This window comes from Anoplopoma fimbria, chromosome 7, assembly GCF_027596085.1.
Source record: "Anoplopoma fimbria isolate UVic2021 breed Golden Eagle Sablefish chromosome 7, Afim_UVic_2022, whole genome shotgun sequence".
NCBI classification, from domain to species: domain Eukaryota; kingdom Metazoa; phylum Chordata; class Actinopteri; order Perciformes; family Anoplopomatidae; genus Anoplopoma; species Anoplopoma fimbria.
Genome location: NC_072455.1, coordinates 6464857 through 6489368, shown reverse-complemented (window position 1 = coordinate 6489368; position 24512 = coordinate 6464857). Strand labels below are relative to the sequence as shown.

The window sequence follows — 24512 nt, the reverse complement described above, 5'->3', positions numbered from 1 at the left end:
TCACAAACTGGTGTCTGGGTCATTTATCGCAAAAACCTTCACTGGCACAGCAATACAGGAAATCCTGGATCAAACCAGGCCATTACTGGCACTATGGATTTGAGGTAAACTGCATGTCACTCCTGAAATTGATGTGATACAACCAGCTGATTTTGTTACGAGAGAAGACGTATCACTCCATTGGTGTGTTGGAAACTACAAAAACTCATTCAGACCGACACGGTGCCTGTATGGGTCCTCCACTGCACACAGCAGAGGGAATGTTCTAGAGATGATGTGCTCCAACCCACAGTGACCGAGGCTCTTTCTGTTTGTACCAGTACTCCCGCTTCGTGGGAAAAACGTGTGTGTGTGTGTGTGTGTGTGTGTGTGTGTGTGTGTGTGTGTGTGTGTGTGTGTGTGTGTGTGTGTGTGTGTGTGTGTGTGTGTGTGTGTGTGTGTGTGTTGTACTAACTACTCTTCATATAACAATCAGAAGCAGAGACGAAGAGCTCTCTCACCGTTCCCACTCTGACGCGGTGGTGAAGTCGGTGATCTCGAACACCTCGGACTCGGGCTGCAGGAGAAAGAAAACAGGTTCAGGTTGAACGTTGAATCTGTCCTGATGTTATGAGACAACTGCGTTTCACCTCCAACACCGAATCAAAGTTACTCTGCTTAAGAAACTCACATCACTGTCGGCAGCCATGTCGACGTTATTGTTGTTGTTATTTCTTCTTCTTCTTCTTCTTCTTCTTCTTCTTCTTCTTCTTCCTGCAGCTTCTTCTTCCTGTTTCCGGCGGCCTGACGCTGCGTGGCGCATCACTGCCCCCACAGTTCTAAACCTCCAATCAACATTAAGCTGTGTATTACTGTGTATGAAAAATAGTTTAAATATAACTTTTTCCCTTGCAAGGGAATTGTAGTAACTTCCCAAAATATACAAAACCTCCTTCTCTGGTAGTGAACACATTTTCCTTCTGTTAGTAAGACATATTTGGATAATAATTACTGTATATATGTTAGTATATATACTTTAATATTTTTGTATAATGGATATCATTTAATTAGTGTCTGCCTCAGAAAGATAATGGAAGAAGTGATGTTTGATTTTTGTTCGTGGAATACCTGAAATAAGCCCCAAACAATCAATGTAAATACAATAACGTATTCGAACGCAAACAATGCAAATACAATAACTTATTTAAAGACAATAAATGTAAATACAATAACGTATTCAAACAAACTATGTAAATACTATAACGTAATCAAACACAAACTATGTAAATACTATAACGTAATCAAACACAAACTATGTAAATACTATAACGTAATCAAACACAAACTATGTAAATACTATAACGTATTCAATCGCAAGCAACGTCAATACAATAACTTCTATTCACACACACTTTATAAATAAAGCGTTACAACCGTTTCCAAAAATCAAATAACAAAAACATAGTATAAGTTCGACAGCCTGATTTCAATTGCATACCTAACTGTGTGTGGAAGATACAGTGTGTCTCTTAAGCGGTTAGGCTTGATTGCATAAAAAAAAAAGTTGATAAAATTTGATTCATAAAAAAAGTACAACCTGTTTATGATTTTATAATATATTTATTTTTATATATATATATATATATATATATATATATATATATATATATATATATATATATATATATATATATATATAGCTCTGGAAAAAATTAAGAGACCACTCCAAATTTTTCTTAAATCAACATCTCTACGTGTATGGCAGCCATTCCATTCCAGTGTCTGTTGAATTCCAATACAGGCACACCTGATTCTTCTTAATGAGGTACTGATTAGGTGATCACCTGAACCAAATCTTATTTAATGAAGAAAAGTATAAAAACCAGTGCTGTGGTCATCACTATCCTCTTGCAATAGGACCAGCTGGATGGCAGAAACAGTGCTAGTAGTACCTAGAAAGTAATTGGAATAAAGAAAGTGACTATTGACCATGCCAACAGTTTTGCGTGAGGAAAAGACGGGTTCAATTCTGGTTTTACTGGGAGAGGGATACAGTGAGCGTAAGGTTACTTCCATCCTTAAAATTTCAAAGACGGCGGTTCATAAGAAAAAGGTCAAGCAGCAGACATTAGGGACTACAAAGCTACTGACCAGCAGAGGACGAAAATGACTCTCCACTCAATGGGATGACCGCCAACTCATTTGAATGTCACTCAACAACCGTAGGATGACATCAAGTGACCTCCAAAAAGAATGTCAAACGGCAGCTTGGGTGAAGTGCATGGCGAGGACGGTTAGAAACAGGCTCCTAGGGGCAGGGCTGAAGTTGTGCAAAGCTAGAAAAAAGCCCTTCATCAACGAGAAGCAAAGAAGAGCCAGGCTGAGGTTTGCAAACGACCATAAGGATTGGACCATAGAGGACTGGAGTAAGGTCATCTTCTCTGAGTCCAATTTTCAGCTTTGTCCAACACCTGGTTGTCTAACAGTTAGACGGAGACATGGAGAGGCCTACAAGCCGCAGTGTCTCGCACCTACTGTGAAATTTGGTGGAGGATCGGTGATGATCTGGGGGTGCTTCAGCAAGGCTGGAATCGGGCAGATTTGTCTTTGTGAAGGACGCATGAATCAAGCCAAGTACAAAGTTGTCCTGGAAGAAAACTTGCTTCCTTCTGCTCTGACAATGTTCCCCAACTCTGAGGAGTGGTTTTTCCAGCAGGACAATGCTCCATGCCACACAGCCAGGTCAGTGAAGGTGTGGATGAAGGACCACCAGATCAGGACCCTGTCATGGCCAGCCCAATCTCCAGACCTGAATCCCATTGAAAACCTCTGGAATGTGATCAAGAGGAAGATGGATGGTCACAAGCCATCAAACAAAGCCGAGCTGCTTGAATTTTTCCACCAAATATTGATTTCTGACCTCTTCTTAAGTTAAAACATTAGTATTGTGTTGTTTAAAAATGAATATGAACTTGTTTTCTTTGCATTATTCGTGATCTGAAAACACTGCATCTTTTTTGTTATTTTGACCAGTAGTAATTTTCTGCAAATTAATGATCTAAATGACAATATTTTTATTTGGGAGAAATGTTGTCAGTAGTTTATAGAATAAAACAAAAATTGTAATTTTACTCAAACACATACCAATAAATAGTAAAACCAGAGAAACTGATCATTTTGAAGTGGTCTCTTAATTTTTTTCCAGAGCTCTCTCTCTCTCTCTCTCTCTCTCTCTATATATATATATATATATATATATATATACACACACACACACAGCGGGTAAAATAAGTATTGAACACGTCACTATTTTTCTCAGTAAATATATTTCTAAAGGTGCTATTGACATGACATTTTCACCAGATGTCGGTAACAACCCAAGTAATCCATACATACAAAGAAAACCAAACAAATAAGTTCAGAAATTAAGTTTTGTGTAATAAAATGGAATGACATGGGGGAAAAGTATTGAACACATGAAGAAAGGGAGGTGCAAAAAGTCATGGAAAGCCAAGACACCAGCTGAAATCTATCAGTAATTAGAAAGCAATCCTGCCCCTTGTCAGTGCAAATTAATATCAGCTGGTTCAGTCCCAACTGATGGCCTATAAAAAGGTGTCTCATTACCAAGGTGTCACACAAGAAACATCTCATGATGGGTAAAAGCAAAAAGCTCTCTGAAGACCTTCGCAACCTTATTGTTGCAAAACATACTGATGGCATTGGTTACAGAAGGATTTCTAAACTTCTGAATGTTCCAGTGAGCACTGTTGGGGCCATAATCCGGAAGTGGAAAGAACATAATTTCACCATAAACCAGCCACGACCAGGTGCTCCTCGCAAGATTTCTGACAGAGGAGTGAAAATAATTATCAGAAGAGCCAAGGACCACTTGTGGAGAGCTTCAGAAAGACCTGGAATTAGCAGGTACAATTGTTTCAAAGAAAACAATAAGTAATGCACTCAACCGCCGTGGCCTGTATGCACGCTCACCACGCAAGACTCCATTGCTGAAGAAAAAGCATGTTGAAGCTCGTTTAAAGTTTGCTGCACAACATTTAGACAAGCCTGTGAAATACTGGGAGAATATAGTCTGAGACCAAAATTGAACTCTTTGGATGCCATAATGCACACCATGTTTGGAGGTCAAATGGCACTGCACATCACCCCAAAAACACCATACCAACAGTGAAGTTTGGAGGTGGGAACATCATGGTGTGGGGCTGTTTTTCAGCATACGGCACTGGCAAACTTGGAAAAATGTCAGACATTCTTGATAAAAATCTGCTGCCATCTACCAGGATGATGAAGATGAAACGAGGGTGGACATTTAAGCAAGACAATGATCCCAAACACACAGCCAAGGAAACTCTCAATTGGTTTCAGAGAAAGAATATAAAGCTGCTAGAATGGCCCAGCCAATCACCTGACTTGAATCCAATAGAAAATCTATGGAAATAACTAAAGATCAGAGTTCATAGAAGAGGCCCACGGAACCTTCAAGATTTGAAGACTGTTTGTGTGGAAGAATGGGCCAAAATCACACCTGAGCAATGCATGCAACTAGTTTCTCCATACAGGAGGCATCTTGAAGCTGTCATTACCAACAAAGGCTTAAATAAATTTCAGTAAGCGTGTTCAATACTTTTTCCCTGTGTCATTCCATTTTATTACACAAAACTTAATTTCTGAACTTATTTGTTTGGTTTTCTTTGTATGTATGGATTACTTGGGTTGTTACCGACATCTGGTGAAAATATCATGTCAATAGCACCTTTAGAAATATATTTACTGAGAAAAATGGTGACGTGTTCAATATTATTTTACCCGCTGTATATTATATATAGATGGTAGCAAACTAAAACCATATTGGGCGATTATCTGCCAACAAAGGTATACTTAGGCAGGTTTACTGGCCCGACTCAGCAAAGCTGTCAACCAATGCTATATGTGTAACCAAGTAGTTATATGAAAATGTCATTGAAATACACTGCACAGCCTTACAAAGCGCCAAAAACAAGGCCAAGCCCTACTCCAACAATTCCAATTTACAGCATTATCAAATGTTGAATGAAGAAATGTACATCACCCTTCTGTGCACCGTTTCTATAAAACCTCGGTTTTATTAGCTTTGCATCCCCTTCATCAATAATGTGTTCAATCATGTTCGATCAAAGCATACCCTGCTTTATGGTCCATTTGACTCTGAATGGGACCATCATTTACTAAATGAACATCATGCTGTATTGAAGAATACTTTAAACTAGAGATTGAGACCATAAACTCATGTTTACCATGTTTACTGAGGGAATAAATCAAGAGAGAAGTAGTCATTTTATCATATACTTCTATACAACCAGAGGAGTCGCCCCCTGATGGACATTAGAAAGAATGCAGCTTTAAGGCATGTCAGCAGTAGCTTCAGTTTTTGGAACCAGAGGTCGTGAGGGGCAAACTGGAAAAGTACAAGGTCCTCTACTGGAGCAATAGTGTGATGGGAGAGTGATTAAACGTCTTTGATGTATTTTCCTATGCTGTCACTAGAATGAGTCGCCTGTAAGTCCCATAGTGTCTCACCCATCCAGGATTTACTGAGCTGTTTTCACAGTATACATACCGAGTGACATTCTTATGTGTTTGTTATTCCTGTTTAACTAATGAAAAAAAAAAAAATCGTCAGAATAAAGTGATTAGCGAGAGACCTTTATTAGCAATAACAGTACATACTGGAAATATTACAATACAAGAAGTGAGCATACGGTCTCTTCCTTCTCCTTTTCACTGAAATCAATCAGCACATTTGCCTGGAGTCAGCTGACTCTTCATAGACCAGATCAGAGGTCTCAGAGATCAGGTGGGCTATGTTGCTGCTGCAGTGAGGGTCATTGGAGTCAGAGACAGCTCAGCAAGGATCCCAGGAAAGTTCACATCAGTTATGTCCACATACAACTTAGTAGTCATTCACAACCTAAATGCTGATTTGGGAAAGGATGCAACATTTACAGACATATTTACGTACCAAACCTATTCAGTTTATCTCTATGTGTCTAACTAAACACTGGGACTGTCACTAGTTCTTGCCCTAAGAACACCTTGTGTTCACAAGAGAGCCGGTCATTTGTTTCGGGGCAGAGCAACCAATAAACTGAATGTGTTGGGCCTGGACTCTGTCACCTATCAGACTACCTACAGTTTATCAGTGGAACGGTTCCTTATAATTCAGAGTAAGCCCTGTAACAAGTTCTCTGTCTGGCAAATGCAACATCTTCCTCTCTAAAAATGTTAATTGAATTACTGCAGGATACTTATAGTAACTGTTGGTTACAAACATTAATAATTAGATGTTATTAGTATGGGGGTATTTTTGTGGTTTTGATAATTCTTAAAATTTAAAAATAAAAAACGTTTCCCCATGTCCTGTAAACAGCATCTTTTTTATAGATCAGTGTGGTCTATAGAGGTCATTCAGCAATATTACTCTTAATTATACTACATTGTGATAACACATGTTTTATGACATACTGTGTTCACAGCTGTCAGAGTTTTGGTTTGGCTTGGCTTAGGAGAAAAGAGTAACAACAGTTCCTGCTTCGCCTCGAGGCAAAAGATGATGAAAACAAACAAAAACTAAAACACAAAGTGATTGCGTCCCCTGATACACAGGTAAACAAACTTATTTTTGACAAAACAAATAATAAATACAAAATTAAAACAAAACTAAATCCAAATAGTCATATTACCAATACTATCAGGTTAACTTATGCGACAGTGCTAGGTCAGGAGGAATTTCACCACGGCAGTTTAACAGGTGCGTGTGCGTGCGTGTGCGTGTGTGTGTGTGTGTGTGTGTGTGTGTGTGTGTGTGTGTGTGTGTGTGTGTGCATATACAGTAAGAGAGAAGCCTTCACTGGGTAAAGGACATGGACAGGTCATTTAGAGTAGAAGACACAAGCCCTCCATGCATTAGTGTGCCGTTATGAAATAACCCTGTCTAACGGCTGAGTAGCACGGATGTGTACATTGCTGAGAAAGAGTCTGCATTTCATGCTATGCAAAGCTACATTATTTTTCTAGTTGTCTAGATGTTAGAAGTACAGGTGGAACATGCTGTGTCAGACATTCTATTACAATCTAGAGATGTGAATCATTGATAATAGTTAATCATTGAATTGATCAAAACATTTACTGACGCAGCACCCTCATTTATTTCAGTTAATGCAAAAATGGAGGGCTCCGTAAAAAACACGGTCATAGAGCAACAGATAAACCTGGCTCTCAGTACAATGTCATCCAGCATATCACTCCTAATGGATACTTTGGAGCGTGGACTGGGTATTTGTTCCGTTTACCTGGTGGTCAAGTACCAAGTTCACTAAATAACTAACAGAAGCTGATAACCGTCCTTACTTCACTAGATGGAAAACCCATTTACTCTCAGAGGGGAATATCAAAGATTTCCAGGAAAAACACAGTTGGCTTTACATGATTTAGACATCTGTGGCAGACTGGTTCTACTTGAGCAGACCATGTAGCAAATGGACTAGCTTCAATAAAACCAGTTTGAGTGTTATTGGGACACTGAACTACTTGATAATGTTGCTTGCTAACAGACTACAGATACAAGGGGGGGGTTAGCTTTTTTCAGAGTAAATTAGTCTAATCTGTGTGGACATTGAAGCCTGTCAGTTTTGAATATTGCTTGGTCATTATTTGAACACTGACAGATGGAACGGGAGCATACACAAGCAGCTATTTTAAGTAATGAATCATTTTGTGTTCTGTAATTCATAGTGCAGATGTTTTACTTCTATTTATTCTTATATACCTAATGAATATTGCCCATGTAAATATTGAAAGATGTTGCCTTTTATTAATGACCAATATTAAGGAACTACGGGGCTATAGCTGACTTTTGATTGGAGAGATTTCTTAAACTGGGATCCCTACTACAATCCAAAACAAGGCTGAATGAAACATGGTAGCATAATGAGACAACTTTGAAGAGCACATTTCATTTAGCAACAGGAAGACGCCAGCTAAGAGTTCTGATAGGTCAGGGAGAGAGTCCATTGCTTGAATTGACCAATGAACTTAAAAGAGGTGCAGTAAGGTGCATTTGGGATATCAGGGCAAAGTGGCACTGAGCGTAAACATGCTGTGTATTATTCTCTGCGTATAAAACAAAGTTGGGAATGTTGTGATGTTAGTGGGATGTTCAGTGGGACATGTCTAGCCCTCCCTTGCTGTGACCCGAGGCTCAGCCAGTGAGCTGTGGATGATGCTGCTGATGGACTCCACCCCCTCCCCTTCCAGGAAGGTGCGGTGGTCTCCCTCGATGACGTGGACTGACACCTTGCCATCGCAAACCTGAAGAAAGACACAGCTCATTCAGCATTTAAGTACACAGAGATCCAAAGGTCATATGAGGGATGGGATGGTCCAGAGGATGCAGCAATGATGAAAAAAAATCCAGTAGAGGGATTATTTCAGTTTGGGAAAAAGCAAGAAACCTCAAAACTCTCAAATTACCTTAAAAACTCATGCAGTGATACAAATAATGGCTCAGCTCTAAGTGACCGACTGTTGGTTGTCACTAGCAACAACACAAAGATACATGGAACATACTTTTTACCTTCCCTTTCTGGACATTTTATGATCTTTAATACATGAATTTAGCATCCTTTTTATCCGTTTATTGCAATGAAATGACAGGAAAATCTGTGTATTTTGGGTTCACACAGCTGTAGTAAACCAGCAAAATTCACAGAGGGCCTCCTGAGGACGTTATGAACCCAGACATGACTCCCTATGTGGGACTTCCATAATAAATAGTTGCTATTTTGGCCCCTCTGGTGTGTCTAGTGCGAGTGATGCAAATAAACACCAATGATCCCGCAGTCAAACTCGGGAGAGTAAAGCAATGCTACAAATACGCTTCATGTTTGGTGTGAACACAGCATAGTCTAACTATAACACAAGGATTCTTGTTTTCGGATGATTATACACTAATGAAAACATAGTTATGAATTTATATTCCATTTCTGCTAACAAACCTCCCTTAATCCTAAACACTGAACATAAAAATAATCTTAAAGTCACGTATGTGTGAGAGTATTCGTATGGACGTTACCTCGCTGAGCTTGTAGTCAGCTCCCAGGTTCTGCTCGTATTCGCTGCTGGTCTTGGCACGCAGTAGTGTCACGTTGCCATGAAGCTTTGACGCGGGCACATAGCCGTCAGCGGCCTTCAGCTTGTAGTAGAAGGCGGTGGCTGCGAAGTGCAGCGAGTCTCGGCTGATGTTCTTGTGGCTGGAGGTGATCAGGTCCACAGCGGCGTTGACGCGGGCCTCCAGGTCCGGCAGCGGTAGAAGAGTCTCCAGAAGCTGCAGAGTCAGAAGACACTTGGATGGAGAGCACTATAGGAATGTACTAGTAGATCAACATATATAGTGATGAGCAGACCAGGATGTAAACAAGGACAAACCACATCGGAGGGTAGCACATGTCTGCTTTCCTTCCTCTGTCCTCTATGTTGTACTCTGGGATGTCGGAGCCTTCTAATAATATACTAATTTTAATCTATATTGTAGTTTATTATGCTGTTGTACAAGCAAACCCGAAACTCAGTCAAACCCTTGGCCATAGCAAACGTCAAGATGTCAAATTAAATTCGCTGCCATTTGAGTTCATCCAATTGTTTGATCAGAATTTCAATGCCAACTAGAACAGAGAGAGACTTCCTGTACGTAGTCGAGGATCTAAACCAGAGGTCGGATTCAACCATCTCTCTTCATTTCAGGTGCAAGGGATTTTATGTTTCCTTGGAAGTCACATCAGTGTTCAGAGCTACACTTGACAAATGTGTGGTGTCATCAGGTGTCACACGAGGCTGCAACTAACACATGTGAGTAATGTTAAATGATCACCAGGACTCATAACTTTAAAACCTCCAAAGTTTTCTCAGCAAAGTAGTCCTTGTGGATGTTCAACATTCTTCAAGCTCATGGAGCCTGGCTAGAATGTAACGTGTGTGTGTGTGTGTGTGTGTGTGTGTGTGTGTGTGTGTGTGTGTGTGTGTGTGTGTGTGTGTGTGTGTGTGTGTATGGGGCGTACCTTGTTGTATGCGAGGCCAGTGAACTGCTGGATGAAGGCACACAGGGCTTCGGTTTCAGCCTCAGACTCTTTGCCTGGTGTCAGCTTGGCCCTGTAGCTCTGGAAACCAAATACTGAGTTAACTTGCCATGACCCAATCGAGTTGTCCCCAAACTACATCATTCAATGCACATGTTCACCTTTTTATTTAGCTGTGTTCTTAAACATCAAATCACAGTTGAGCTAAACTACCCTGATGCAATAACATGTGTAGTTAGTTAGTAGTAGTAGTAGTATGTATGTATGTATGTATGTATGTGTGTGTCTGTCGGCTCTTCGCTCTCACCTGCGTGTACGCTGCCACATAGGAGTGTGACCCATCGAACAGAAAGAGGTACTCCACAGGTAGATTCTGGGTCTGAAGCTGAGAGCACATTTCAAACGCTACGCAGGCACCAAAGGAGTAGCCGGCGATTCGATAGGGCCCGTCAGGCTGAACCTGTCTGATACAGTCCACATAGTAGGCTGCCAGGGACTGGATGCTGTCCAGAGGAGCAGCTGGGGGAGAGACAATCTCGGTCATTGTATAATCACTTCAGTGAAAACACTCAGCTTTATGTTTATTATGTTTATTTTGTTGATATATGTGTATATACACACACGCACACATTAGGTCAAACCAGTCAGCAACAACAAACACAAATAAGTATGATTCTGAATGTAAAATATGAAAGAACAGTATTACAAACAGTAAAGACCAGAGTCAAAGCATCTGTGACTCTGAGATATGTGTCTCAGCACAAAGTGATATTCAGGACTGAGCATCAGCAATTCAAGGACTCAGTTCTGTTGCGACGGCTCCGAGTTAGCGTGCTAGTATACTGGCTGTTATCTTTGAGCCTTCATGAGTTTGTTTGTTCACACATTACCTTGGGTGCACTGCAGTCCGTAACAAGGCATGCTCAGCTTGAAGGCGAGTGTCTTGAAGGCGGAAATGGAGCCCTCGATGGGGTGGACCAGGAACAGGGGCCTCTCCTGGCTCTGGACCTTGTTGAGGGGCGTAACCGTGGGGCCGCTGGGGTTGACCAACAGCTGAGTCAGATCAGACTCCAGCAAAGAGCGAACGGCGTCCCTCTTAGCTGCAGCGCTCTGAGACTCTAGATAGTTGGAAGTAGAAGAGACAAAAAACTCATTCCTTGTGTAAGGAGTGTCTCTTAAAAAACCACATCCTACAGAGAAGCCTCAACGAATCTAGAGGCGCCTTCTGTCATACCATTTGATCCGCCTGGCTTGCTGTTGGCCAGCTCTCGCAGCTTGTTGATGGTGATCTGCCGGATCTCCCTCATGGCCATGACGATGTCGTAGTCGCGCTCCAGAGTCTGGCGAACCTCAACACCCATCAAAGAGTCCAGGCCCAGGTCAGCCAGGGAGGCATCAGCGTTCAGGCTGTTCACGTCACGCACGCCTAACAGAGAGAAAGGCACGGTAAACGTTCTGCCAGCTCATCAAAGTTAAAAAAAATGCCTCTCTCTTGCTGACAAACAGAGAAGTGGCATGAATGAATGAATGATCTATAACCATCATTTACTACAGTTCAAAATGCTATAGTGTTTTATAATACATACTTATAGGCATATCAAATATAATATACAGTAGAATGTACATGTACTAATTTTAGCATATTAAGCAACCTCTGTAATTTACTATTCATCCTGGAAAGTATGTTCCATCTTTTGAAAATAGAGACGTTTGACATTGGAACTCTTTAAGTTATTTATTATATTATTACCTCTAATCTCAGTGTTACCTAGTGAGTCTGTTAGTCAGTAAACAGCAGCTCAGCTGCAGTATCAAAAGTGAAGATTGGCAGGAGAGCGTACAGTTCAACGTGAATATGAATACTACATTAATAAAATTAGCAGCAAATTAATATTTACTTTTGTTTAAATTGAGCTGTTCTTAATTCCTCCGGAATTAAAAATCCTGGTTATAACCTTTTCCCTTTCACAAGTACCAGACTACGTAGTTCTCTTCTGGTGGTTTTAGAAAGACATTGATTTAGATACAAATTAGTGAATAACATATACCTTTAGCCGATATCTGCTGGGCTCAATAGTAAACTAAACAAGGTCCAACACATGTTGAGAGTTCAGCATTTTGAAGCAGACATGACATCCACGACATCAACAGGTTTGTTTAGGTTTTACACCATCAGCCATCACCTTGTTAAGTATACTGGCACTAAGTGTTTTCGGTCTATGTACTTTAACTCCTGTATGCTTTACAACACCTTTTCCATTCATCTCAGTACCCGTCAAAATCCACTTCAGGTCTCTTGAACTGAACTTATCTTTCACAATAAAACAGCCCTGCTTTTCCTAAAGCAGTTTGACAGCTTACCAAGAATGTGAGCTACAGCGTCCACCAAGTCTCTCCGGCTTCCTGCCTCGCTCTTTACCGTCACCCTCTCTGCCAGCACGAAGCTGGACATCACCGGCCGCTGCTGGCATAGGAAAAGGTCGAGCACATCCAGGCAGGAAGTGATGCGCTGCGGCAGGGTGCCGCCAATCACAGCGTCGTTTCCGCCCATGGTCTCCAGCACCACGCCCACGTCACCGATGGCACCCCACTGCACCGCCAGTCCAGGTAAGCCGTCGTTGTGGCGCTGCTCACACACGCGCTCCATGGCTGAGTTGGCGTAACCGTAGTTACTTTGGCCAGCATTGCCGCGGCCGCAGCTGACTGAGGAGAAGGCCACAAAATGGCTGAGGTCTGGACACGACTCTCTTGTCACTCTGGAGAAGGAAAGGACATGAGTGCATCAAGATCCAGAGATAAGCAAAGTACTCTAGTACTTTGTCCCAGTCCCCTGATTCCAACAGAAGATAACTGAGTGTGTGTCTTACTTGTCCAGGTTTATGGTGCCATCATATTTAGGTTTGTTAACATCAAGGAAGAGCTGAGGAGTCAGATTCTCCAGCATGCCGTCTTTTAACACCTGAAAACGACATATCGAACATGCTGATTAAATTTAGATCAAAGTGAATTTAAATGAAGAAGCAGTTTAAGAGGTGCGTCTCAACTGGGACAGCAGTGCTGCCATGGAAACAATCCCAGTCAGTGGTACCACATTAGTGTCATAACACACGTCTATAGCCATGCTGTGAGGCTGCTCCTAGAGACAGTGGTGCTTTGAGTCAATGAATGGCTGATGGACATTGTTTTAGTTGTCAAGACATTTAACTTAAAAAAAAGGACAAAATATGCCAAGTCAGCAGGCAAATAAATAAACAAAAACAAATAATGGAAATCCATCCAATAATTACAGAGATATTTCAGTTAGTCCGTGTTAGACAGACAGACATCGCCATCAAGCCACGATGCTAAACTTGAGTCACTATTTGAGATTTCTGTATGGGAAAAAAATTATTTGTATTAGTTTTGATCCATGTGAATCTTGGACCTTAACAGTACCTTTAGCAGTGTTAACACACTGATGATTAATCATTACATTTCTAAGTCATTAGGAGGAACTTTCTATTTTCACTTCAGTTTACCTGAAACAAGGATGACCGCTCAAAGTGAAACACAACGTATCCATAAAGCTCAGCTTCACGCTAACCCTGAGAGGTTTTAGCACGGTTTGATGGTAAATAAAAAAACACTATATAGCCAGTATTTTCTACATTTGAAACAAACAAAAAGTTTATGATATCAGATTTAGTGGGTGTGATGATGTGTTACCATGGCAAGGTGGAAGACACCTCCCACAGGGCCCAGAGCGCAGGCCTCAGCGAGGAGTCGCTTTGCTCCCTCCAGCGTGCTGACATCGTTGGTCGACACCAGCACCTCCACATCTCGACTCTGCCATTCACGCACTCGCTTCGCCTGGTAACCTGGCAACAATTACAAAAGTAAAAACTGTAAAGATGATAACTAGTCACAGCACCAAGAGACAAATTACTGCCACATAGTATACAGATGGATGGTTCATGATTCCAGAGCAAAGATTCAGGTTTGTATTGTGTACAGTAAAGACGGAATGATCTTTTAAAAAGCTGTATAAAAATACATTCGTAAGACAAAGCATTAAAGATTGTGATTTTCACTTGAGATCTGCCAACACTTCATATCACACTGTGAAGAGGTTGCCCCTCTCCTTTTTACGAGGCTATGTTTCCAGACAATACCGGGTGTGTTTGTGTGTTAAATCCTTGATCTCAGTCCAACGTGTCACTGAGCAGCTCCTTCTACCGATCCCGTTATTGTGCCTCACCGTTTCTGATGCCGGATCTGGAGGTCAGCACCAGTTTGCGGGCTCCTCTCTCTGTCAGCCACTGAGCAAGCTCCAGACCGAAGCCCCCCAGCCCACCGGTGATGATGTAGGAGTGGGAGGAGGGGCAGAAGGTGCGGCAAATGGCTGGAAAAGACAAAGGGGGAGCAGTTTGGACTGCTGAACCCCTCTCCTCCTGACAGACCTGTGTGAAGAGATGCATGCTGTAGTCATAGTCACATAACATTTATGTAATCTTAATCAGAAACAGAGAACATCTAGGATTATTCACTTTTCATTCAACCATGTTTTATTCATTTATTTACAGGACTGAGTTATTAAGCCTTTTTTATGAACAGACTAGAAGCCCCTCACACTGACATCATGGGCTGAAGCTCAGATGTTATACTGACCTGCAGGAGGACCTTGCCAATGTGTTTGCCCTGAGCCATGTATCTGAATGCTTCCTCCACTTGGTCCCTCTCAAACACTGTGGTCTTTAGCGGCTGGACCACACCTCCCAGAATGCCTTCCTTCAGAAGCTGGGACACTTCCTCCCACTCCCGGTTGCCCTCTTCAAAGAGAGCATCCAGCAGGATGCCGTGGAACGCCACGTTCTTCAGGAACAGAGCCATGCCTGTAGAGAAATAGATCAAAACAACATGATGCTGCAGATGAATCACAGCCGGGAAAATCTACTGTCATGGCAACTGTGGCCATGGTAACACTTCAATGTGTCGTCTGTAATCCGATCATGCCGGGATGCATTAACTGTCTACGCTGTGAGATCAGATCTCGCTCATTGGGATCCGATTGGCCAGACCACATGCCTAGTTGGCCCGGCACGCACTGAGTTTGGATCTCAGTGAGGTGTGGACAGCATGTGGACACAAAAGGGACAATTCATCAAAACGTAGGTCATCTTCATCTTCCCCCCACACAGGAGTTCCTCTCCTGAGGAGTGCCAAAGGGAAGAGAGGAGGAAAACTAGACCTGCTGTCTGAGTCCTGTTCAGGTGCCACTGATGAAAACACAACATTTCCTGATTCTGCTGTACCAAAATAAAAGCTTTTAACTAACTAAATAACAGAGGACTTTAACTGAAATGTTTTAATCACCTTACTAACAGAGCTTGGTTAGCGGCCATTTCTCATCAAAACAAGTCTTAAATACTGCAGGGAGTAAGCAGCAAAAATAAGGCGAATTTACAGGAAATAAAACGTGTTTATCCATCATTTTACAGCTGCACATTTGTCCATGAAATAAATCCATCTTCAATCCGATCAGGCAGGTTGCGTTGAAGTCAAGTGTGGACACACACTTGCTGACCATTGGAAAGACAAGTGTAACCACAGAGCATAGAAGGGGTTGTGGTATGAAATGATGCCCACCATGAACACTGACACAGGCGCACTTATTATTTGGTGTGCAGAGCTTCAGCTTTTGTTAGCACAAGTCTTTAATTTGAACAGATTTTTCTTTTTATAGTATTAGTAACAACCCTTGTTACAACCTGAGAGAAATAATTTGTTAAGACTAATTGTTTACAATGAAATCTCTAACTCCTTCCTCAATCTTTCTATTCAGATTTGACTGAGTTCTGACTCAAGAGTGGTTCTCAAATGGTTATTTTTTATTAAGAAGGGCTTTCTCCACCCTATTTTAGTAGAGCTGTACATAGACGGGAAAGGGGACGAGAGACTTGTATTAAAGTGTATCAGTTAATGACTTTATTCATTCTTTTACCTGATCACAAATTGAAATAGCTGCAATATTTCCCCCAGAAACATTTCTGCTATTCCTGCTTTTTCCTCTGCAACTAACTATAATCAGGATAAACAAGTGGAATGTTCCTTCTGATGTATAGAGGAACATGCAATCACTTACTTTTATATATTAGTTAGTCTATTTCAGAAATGAAAGGAGTAACTGACACTTGCACTGAGTGTGTGAGCCTGAGGCCTCCTACTGACCCAGTGGGGAGTTGTTGGACAGGTCGAATTTGCCGATCTCCAGGAATCGTCCATGTCTGGCCAGGCAGCGGATACTAGCCTGTAGCTTCTCCTCAGCCAGAGAGTTCAGCACCACATCCACACCTGAAACACACACACGCACACACAGAGTGTTCTTGAGGGGTTATGTCAAAGCTGTTGTGTTTTGTTTTTTTCAAGAGGTGGCTCTTATTATAGAAATCCGACAGAGAGAATATGTTGAAACTGTGCGTTTGTCAACCGCAACTTGATGCAACAGAGAGAGGAGTCTGACCTTTGCCCTGTGTGTGTAGCAGGATGTGCTGTTCAAAAGAGGCGTCTCTGGAGTTCGCAAAGGACTCTGCTGAGAGCTGAGGGAACCTCTCCTGCAGGTAGGCCCTCTTCTCTACTGAGCCTGGAGATACAACACAAAGGTCAGGGTTAAGGGACAGTGACTAAGAAACCCATATGACAGTGTGTAATGTGAGTGTTAATACTTACCGACGGTAGTGAAGACTTTACAGTTCTTGCTCAGTGCTATGGCGATGGCAGCCTGGCCGACTCCCCCTGACCCTGAGTGGATGAGAACAGTCTCTCCGGGGCGGAGCCTGCCGCGCACCACCAGAGAGTAGTAGGCCGTGGCGTAGACCACCGGCACTGAGGCTGCCTGCTCCAGTGTCCTACACACACACGAGAGTTATCGCCTTTAGTTAGTAGGGAGTCAATATCCTTCATGCACCAATGCAGAAACTTAGTTAATTGGTCCTTTATTGACATGATGCATTCCCTAGCCCCTTGCCCTAACTGTCATAACTAAATGCCTGAACCAAACCCTTAACCTATCTCAAACCTAAACCTCATTCTAACGTGTCCCTTCAAACCAAGTCTGAACCCTCAAACACGACTTTGAAGAGTTTAGGACCGGCTCGTTTTACGAAAGTGTCCTCACTCTGAAGGTCTATAACTCAAACAATCTGTGCTCACAGATAGATCTAAAAGTACACACAGCATATTTAAACACGTGACACTCACCAGCTGGAGGGAACATCCCAGAGAAAGCGTTTGTCAGCGTCCACACTTGTTGCAAGGCCTTTGGCCGGCAGCAGCCCCATCACACGTTGACCCGTCGGGTCACGACCGGAAAACTCCATACCCAACATGCACTGCTGCAGAGCTAGGTCACCTATGGTGTGTGATAAACAGAAGTAAGGGAAGGGGACCAAGTTGGCCGCAGTTATTTCACATTCTGTGTAGTTTAGTGCAACAACGGCGACCTACAAGATGTTGAGGGTTACTTTTGTAATAAGAAGGAAGATTGAAGAGCTAGATTTATTGCTGCGTCTTCTACAAACTCTACCTGGAATAGCGTCTGGTGGCAGTTTGCCGGTGGCCAGCATTATATCTCTGAAGTTGAGTGAGCTGTAGTAGACGCGACACAGCTGCACATTGGGGTTGCTGGTCACAAAGTGGCGGAGCGGGGAGGCGATCCAGCGCAGAGAGGACAGGTCACCTCGGGTCAACACATTGACGTAGGCCTGCTCCGTCAATTCCTCATTTAAATCTGACGAGCACAAGACACAGACAAAATCTTCAGTGGAACCATAAAGCTGTGAGCACATCAACCATTCTGAGGGGAAGTTAAACACATTCAGCTCCTCTGGATAAATATATTCTGTCAAATACTAACACACACAACATCTCAGGGAAAACCAGTTAGTGTTTTTTGGAATTATGCGAAACACAAAGTATATCCATTTATTGTTGTCCACAATCAAAAACACTGCATTCATCTTAGCATTTAGATGGCCCATGGCCTGACAACTGAGACTGTCACTGTTTATGCTGCGCTGCATTAGGCCACACAGTGGGACATGTGCAGACCAGTACTGCTGCAACAGTTATGTCCCATGTAGTGTGACTGATTGTAAGAAAAACCTGAAAAATATAAAGAAATGAATTCCAAAAAACCCATCTGCTATCGCTCCACTAGCACTCCTAAGACAGAGCTTGGTTCACCACACAGTTGGAGTTTGACAGGTGAAAAATGTCCCCCTCCAAAGTTGTATTATTATTTAGTTAACTTTATTCATGTCTTTTTATGCCACCACTGTTGCACTGTTCTACAACATGTCTGTAATCAATCAGATATAACAGACTGCAGCGTCCACCACTTCAGTTTAACTACATCAGAATGAGGGGCCGTCTGATATTTCGGTACCTTGAGTAATGAGCTGGTGCCTGAAGACGCCCCAGTGTCCGTCTCTGAACACGTTCATGACCAGATCCCCCTCCAGCACCGACTGCATGGACTCGTGGGCCGGCTGGAGGCTCGGCGCTGATGAACACTCGTTTAAATTGGACACGAAAGCACAGCTGGTAAAATAAAGAGGAAACACGGTACAAAAAACATTACATTAAGCCAACACATGGCAAAATAAGTAATAATAACAAGAGGCTCACACAGTGAATGGTGGCATGAATGATGTAATGATATAATACCAAAGTATGTACTGATGATGATAGAATACCAAAGTATTTACTTCTCAGACCTGCATGATCCACAATGTGAGTGAGGCACCACTAACGGACTAAACTGCTCATTAAGCAAAGCTTAACCAAAGCTAAAGAACACTTGAAATCAGTAAATAAAAAAATAAAAAACTATTTCACATTTCAGTTAAGTCTTAGATTTGGAACACATTGGGCTGTGTGTTATTAAACAGGATGTGTCCTACCGTATTCGGTTGCCACCTGACTCCTGCCGTAGACAATTGACCAGTCCCACAATGCCACAGTGGGCCTTAGAGGCAGTCAACCACACTGGAGAGTCTGATGACTCTGCCATCTTCGCCTGCAGCACAGAACAACACAGGCACACACAGTTAAGACTAATGCGACATTTGTAAATGATGACCGGAGTAAAAGGAAACTGTATTCTGACACATTCGTTACAATACAAACTGTTACCTGTCATTCTGACTGGGTGAAAGAAAAATGATTTTCAGGACACTGTTGTACAAAAGCCACACAAATACAGAAGAATATGGAATTCACCTTTAGTGTTTCCACCCACTTGTAGTCGGTGGCGTCCACAGGTAGGAATATGGGCTGTTTGCTTGGCGGCTGGCAGCGACACAGAAAAAGGGCCGCACCATAAAAGGACTTCCTTAAAGCCACCAGGCTGAGGGAGGCCTCGGAGAACACCTTCTGCCACTCAGCCTGGGGAGAAGAGGGAGACTGTATCAGCACAACATCCCCCCTCACCAACATATTCAACGTGGTCAGCTCACTTCACAGATAAAATGATGCTTCCATCAAACTGACTGTCTATAAAAGTGGCACAAGAAGGATCACAAGTGTTTAGAAGGGTAAAACAGGTCATTTGGATGCTGTCTCCACTGACCTGTGTGAGCAATCCTTGCCGGCTGCTGCTCTCAGTGGTACTAGAGAGGAAGGCAACCGTTTCCCCCAGGGTCTCTCCCTTCAGCAGTGTGTGGAGGAGAACAAAGCCCCCTTGTTTGGCTCCGGAAGCAAGGTTGGCCACCAGGAGTCCAGGGTCCGTCCTTAGAGGGCCCCAAGCGTGGTTACACACCACAAGGTCTGCTCCGCCTAGAACGCCTTCGGGAGCCGGGCCCGTCGCAGGGTCCCACTGAGCCGAGGAGACCGCCAGCTCCTCCAGTGTGGCCTGGTGGGGGGTCAGAAGGTCCAGGTTGGGCGCCGTGGCGGTGTAGTCCACACGCAGCATGGGCTGGATGTTGAGGAGCGCTACCATGCGAGAGAAGAGCTGGCCATCGTTGGAAAGGGCCTGGTATTGGTCAGAGAGGTGGGGAGGGTTGAAGACTTTATGTATTCTGAGATTTAATATTGCATCCTGATTAAATTTGCCCGATTTCTTCTGTTGTGATTTTATCTAGTTTTCCCATCTTACCTCCAGGACTTTGATCTTGCCGGGCGTGCTGTTTTCTATGGTGGTGTCCAGGCAGTGTCTGAGGGCTGGGCTGTCTAGCAGGCCCTGCAGCAGGCCATCCTGCAGCAGACACGCCCTTTCCTTCTCCACAGTCTGTTCCAGTTCAGATCGAAGGTTCCCGTTCAGCTCCAGACCACAGAGCAGGGCCAGCAGCCGCACCAGGCCCGGCTCCGAGGGCTCGGGGCTGGGAAGAGGGCCTTCTGACTCCCCCTGTAGCCCGGGGATGGAGAGCTTGACACCATGATGGGCCAACTTTTTCTGCAGTCTTTGGGTTAAACCTGGATAGAGAGAGTGGGACAAACACTTAGAAGGACATGGGGATGCAGATGGAATCTCAAAATTATGCACACACTCCAGACACTCAGAATCCAGCCTCCTCCAGTATACATGTATCTTCACTGTATTAAACTCACAAATATGTTCATGTTTTTTTTTTTTTTTTAAATCAAACAGTCAAAAAGAGTGCACTAAATACCTATTTTAATTAGCTTCAAAAATGATTTAATAAAAAGGAATCCGTCAACTAAAGCGATGAAAAGTGAGTCAGTTGTACCTTTACAGAGCCTCAGCTGGTCTGCAAGTTTCCCATTAGCTGTCAGGCACTCTGTGTCCACATAGGGAACAAACACAAACTCCTCCAGGGTGGGGGGACTCTGCTGCTGCTGTCGACGGGGGGCCACAGTGGCGTGAAGACCGCAGATCTGGACCCCACCAGCAACAATGTTGTCGAGGCAGCGGTTTACGTGGACATCCATGGCTATGGGAAGAGGAGGTGAACAGAGGAGTATTCAATGAATGCAATCTGCATCGTCACCACTAGATGCCACTTAATCATACAAACTGCTCCTTCAAAGCAGGGGGTTGATGGTGGCTGTGACTAGTGGTCAATAGAGCGGCTGTCAACGGTGGAGAAACACATTGCATTTCCTTTAAATTGTCACAATAAAAGTCTCCCGTTATTTTGTTATTTGAAAGCTTTTATTATGAAGCAGCAAAATGCAGGAAATGGTAAGTTTTCATCAGCAGCAACTTAACACCACTCCTATACAGCTGAAAGCAAACATAAAACCGTAAAATTAGGCATAGACCTTAAAAGTACAACAGGGACGCAGGAGAGAAACTAAACTTCAAACCAGAGAGATTCTGAGCCATCTCGGTGTCGACACAACTCGGTACACTTAAACTGGTAATGGAAACGCCAAACAACGTATCATGGTTTTACTCTGCGTCGCCTTAAGTGCTAATTGAATAGGACTAACGTTCTATCATTAGTGTGATGGTGAATATATATAAATATTCTGTTTGTAAAACATCATCAGAATTTGATGACATATGATCCCTTCATCAACATGTGACCCACTAAAAGTTAACCAATGATTATATAGCCACATAAGGCTGACACTGAATCAGCTGTACTAGAAATGATGATAAACAGGAAAGTTTGTCCCTGTACATTTATGTGCAGGGAATGTGTTTGGACTAGAATGATAACACAAACCTGGCTGTCCATCAGTGTGCTGGCAGACCTTCTCCAGATGGACAGCCGGATCAACACACACTGAGCGGATCCTGGTAGGCAGACGCAGACTACGACCCGACAGCCCGACCACGATCATCTGCAGCATGTTGTCCAGGAAGGTCACCCAGTTCCCTGTCCACTGAAGTTTGCCCCTGTCTCCTGGGAACAGCCAATCACATGACAGCAGCTTATCAGGAAAACACTGTAGAACCCCAGTGATGTAGTAAAAAATTAGCGATGCAACAGTAATACCTGACAGACACATGCACACAGACAAACTATGTTACCTGCATTGTTGGACTCCAGGATGCCTTGGAAGGTCTTTCCATAGTCATAGCCGCGCAGTCGCAGCTCTTTGTAGACATCATGTGCTGTAAGCTTCATTTTGGGGTCTTCATCGTTGTTTGCAACATGCTGACCTATCTGAGTATGGAATGAATCAAGGGCTGTGTCCTCCAGAATGCTCACCTTACCTGAAAATCACATGCGGAACAAGAGTCTAGAGTTAGTGGGACACTCGACTGGGGGCTGACGCTAACGATCATATCGTTCATTTGAGCTACTGACACTTATTTTGCTGCATGAAAGCCGGTTACTTATGTTCCATGGAAACATAATAATGTGATCCACGCCAGGATAGAACTCGTACCTGTTACCGGCAAACAAATATTATGCGCTTCACCAATTATAATGTAAGCCAAAAGAATGCACCGTCAAATATGTATAATACCTGCACCTCAGCACAGAAAAGACATAGTCTGGAGTGTTGAAGCACTGATTATCAGAAACCTGGATAATGTAGGAATCTTCTTATGTTTCTTATTATATCCCACATTTGATCAGGAACAGGACAACTCACAACAGAGACTCTGGTGCTGGTAAAGTAAGGTTTGTGAAAATATTGATACACTTGAGTATCACGATATTATGTTTTGTGAAATTGTATACATTTAGATACTTTGTATTTTTTAATGATTCAATTATATGCAAAGCCTAGTGGCAGACAGAGGCTCAGATTGCACATAAAGTGGTGCTGTGATGTTGTGATAAATGATGTTGTGATTAATGATGTTGTGATAAATGTACAGTGGGGCAAAAAAGTATTTAGTCAGCCACCAATTGTGCAAGTTCTCCCACTTATAAAACAGAGGTCAAACGTTTTCTGTAAGTCTTCACAAGCTTTTCACACACTGGCCTGGTATTTTGGCCCATTCCTCCATCAGATCTCCTCTAGAGCAGTGATGTTTTGGGGCTGTCCTGGGCAACACAGAAACTATCCACAGATTTTCTATGGGGTTGAGATCAAAATGAAATGCTTCTTAAAAAAATCATTGTCCTGAAAATCACATTGTCTGATTTTTAAAGAGTTGTCCTGGTCCCCTTGCAGAAAAACAGCCCCAAAGCATGATGTTTCCACCCCCATGCTTCACAGTAGGTATGGTGATCTTTGGATGCAATGCATTCTTTCTTCCAAACACACGATATATTTGCAAATTATGGAGGAAAATAAGTATTTGGTCAATAACAAAAAATTTTGGTTCATCTGACCATATGACATTCTCCCAATCCTCTTCTGGATCATCCAAATGCTCTCTAGCAAACTTCAGACGGGCCTGGACATGTTGGCTTAAGCAGGGGGACAATGACAGATTTGAGTCTGGCGGCGTAGTGTGTTACTGATGGTAGCCTTTGTTACTTTGGTCCCAGCTCTCTGCAGGTCATTCACTAGGTCCCCCCGTGTGGTTCTGGGATTTTTGTTCACCGTTCTTGTGATCATTTTGGCCCCACGGGGTGAGATCTTGCGTGGAGCCCCAGATCGAGGGAGATTATCAGTGGTCTTGTATGTCTTCCATTTTCTAATAATTGCTCCCACAGTTGATTTCTTCACACCAAGCTGCTTACCTATTGCAGATTCAGTCTTCCCAGCCTGGTGCAGGTCTACAATTTTGTTTCTGGTGTCCTTTGACAGCTCTTTGGTCTTGGCCATAGTGGAGTTTGGAGTGTGACTGTTTGAGGTTGTGGACAGGTGTCTTTTATACTGATAACAAGTTCAAACAGGTGCCATTAATACAGGTAACGAGTGGAGGACAGAGGAGCCTCTTAAAGAAGAAGTTACAGGTCTGTGAGAGCCAGAAATCTTGCTTGTTTGTAGGTGACCAAATACTTATTTTACCGAGGAATTTACCAATTAATTCATTAAAAATCCTACAATGTGATTTCCTGGATTCTTTCCCCCCACTCTGTCTCTCATAGTTGAAGTGTACCTATGATGAAAATTACAGGCGTCTCTCATCTTTTTAAGTGGGAGAACTTGCACAATTGGTGGCTGACTAAATACTTTTTTGCCCCACTGTAAATGCAGATATCACTGTTCTGATTGCATTACAATTGTTTTACTCTGATGTAAAGCACATGGTGGTGTCCTCTTTATATTATGACAGTTTTCCTAAAATTAGATAATAATCTAATATAATATATCACCTCGCTGACAGTATCACAATATATTGAATGGTAACCCCTGTATAACAATAGGTTTTGTGTCACTAGGTTCTCTCCAATACGCAGCCCTGTTGTAAAGGTACTAAATGATGTTGATGACATTACTCATCCCAGAAGGAAAGTTGAATTTAAAATTAAATATTATGAATTCTAATCATTTCTATGAAACATTACAATAAAAAAGGGGTGGATACATGTCTGTCTGTATAAAAAC

General features: G+C 42.7%; 2 protein-coding genes across 4 annotated transcripts in view; both read right to left on the bottom strand.

Moving 5' to 3' along the window:
• rab3gap1 (RAB3 GTPase activating protein subunit 1) overlaps positions 1 to 1565 on the bottom strand; it is a 30847-nt gene extending 29282 nt beyond the window's left edge. The window contains exons 1-3 of one of the 3 annotated variants that reach the window (XM_054601306.1): positions 1478 to 1565; positions 671 to 851; positions 501 to 556 (exon numbers count right to left, since the gene is read on the bottom strand). In XM_054601306.1, coding sequence (XP_054457281.1) covers positions 501 to 556; positions 671 to 802 — 188 coding nt within the window. In that variant the 5' untranslated portion in view covers positions 803 to 851; positions 1478 to 1565. The remainder of the gene's footprint in view (positions 1 to 500; positions 557 to 670; positions 852 to 1477) is intronic. The other 2 variants (XM_054601304.1, XM_054601305.1) reach the window with 2 other exon arrangements.
• A 4096-nt stretch (positions 1566 to 5661) lies between these two features.
• Positions 5662 to 24512, bottom strand: part of fasn (fatty acid synthase) — a 37616-nt gene continuing 18765 nt past the window's right edge. The window contains exons 19-42 of the mRNA XM_054601860.1: positions 22087 to 22272; positions 21779 to 21958; positions 20834 to 21037; positions 20242 to 20558; positions 19717 to 20118; positions 19368 to 19532; positions 19049 to 19164; positions 18532 to 18686; positions 17671 to 17874; positions 17346 to 17496; positions 16815 to 16993; positions 16609 to 16728; positions 16317 to 16439; positions 14757 to 14980; positions 14347 to 14548; positions 13815 to 13966; positions 12977 to 13068; positions 12471 to 12865; positions 11344 to 11535; positions 11000 to 11227; positions 10417 to 10628; positions 10092 to 10190; positions 9110 to 9361; positions 5662 to 8346 (exon numbers count right to left, since the gene is read on the bottom strand). Coding sequence (XP_054457835.1) covers positions 8209 to 8346; positions 9110 to 9361; positions 10092 to 10190; positions 10417 to 10628; positions 11000 to 11227; positions 11344 to 11535; positions 12471 to 12865; positions 12977 to 13068; positions 13815 to 13966; positions 14347 to 14548; positions 14757 to 14980; positions 16317 to 16439; positions 16609 to 16728; positions 16815 to 16993; positions 17346 to 17496; positions 17671 to 17874; positions 18532 to 18686; positions 19049 to 19164; positions 19368 to 19532; positions 19717 to 20118; positions 20242 to 20558; positions 20834 to 21037; positions 21779 to 21958; positions 22087 to 22272 — 4688 coding nt within the window. The 3' untranslated portion in view covers positions 5662 to 8208. The remainder of the gene's footprint in view (positions 8347 to 9109; positions 9362 to 10091; positions 10191 to 10416; positions 10629 to 10999; positions 11228 to 11343; positions 11536 to 12470; positions 12866 to 12976; positions 13069 to 13814; positions 13967 to 14346; positions 14549 to 14756; positions 14981 to 16316; positions 16440 to 16608; positions 16729 to 16814; positions 16994 to 17345; positions 17497 to 17670; positions 17875 to 18531; positions 18687 to 19048; positions 19165 to 19367; positions 19533 to 19716; positions 20119 to 20241; positions 20559 to 20833; positions 21038 to 21778; positions 21959 to 22086; positions 22273 to 24512) is intronic.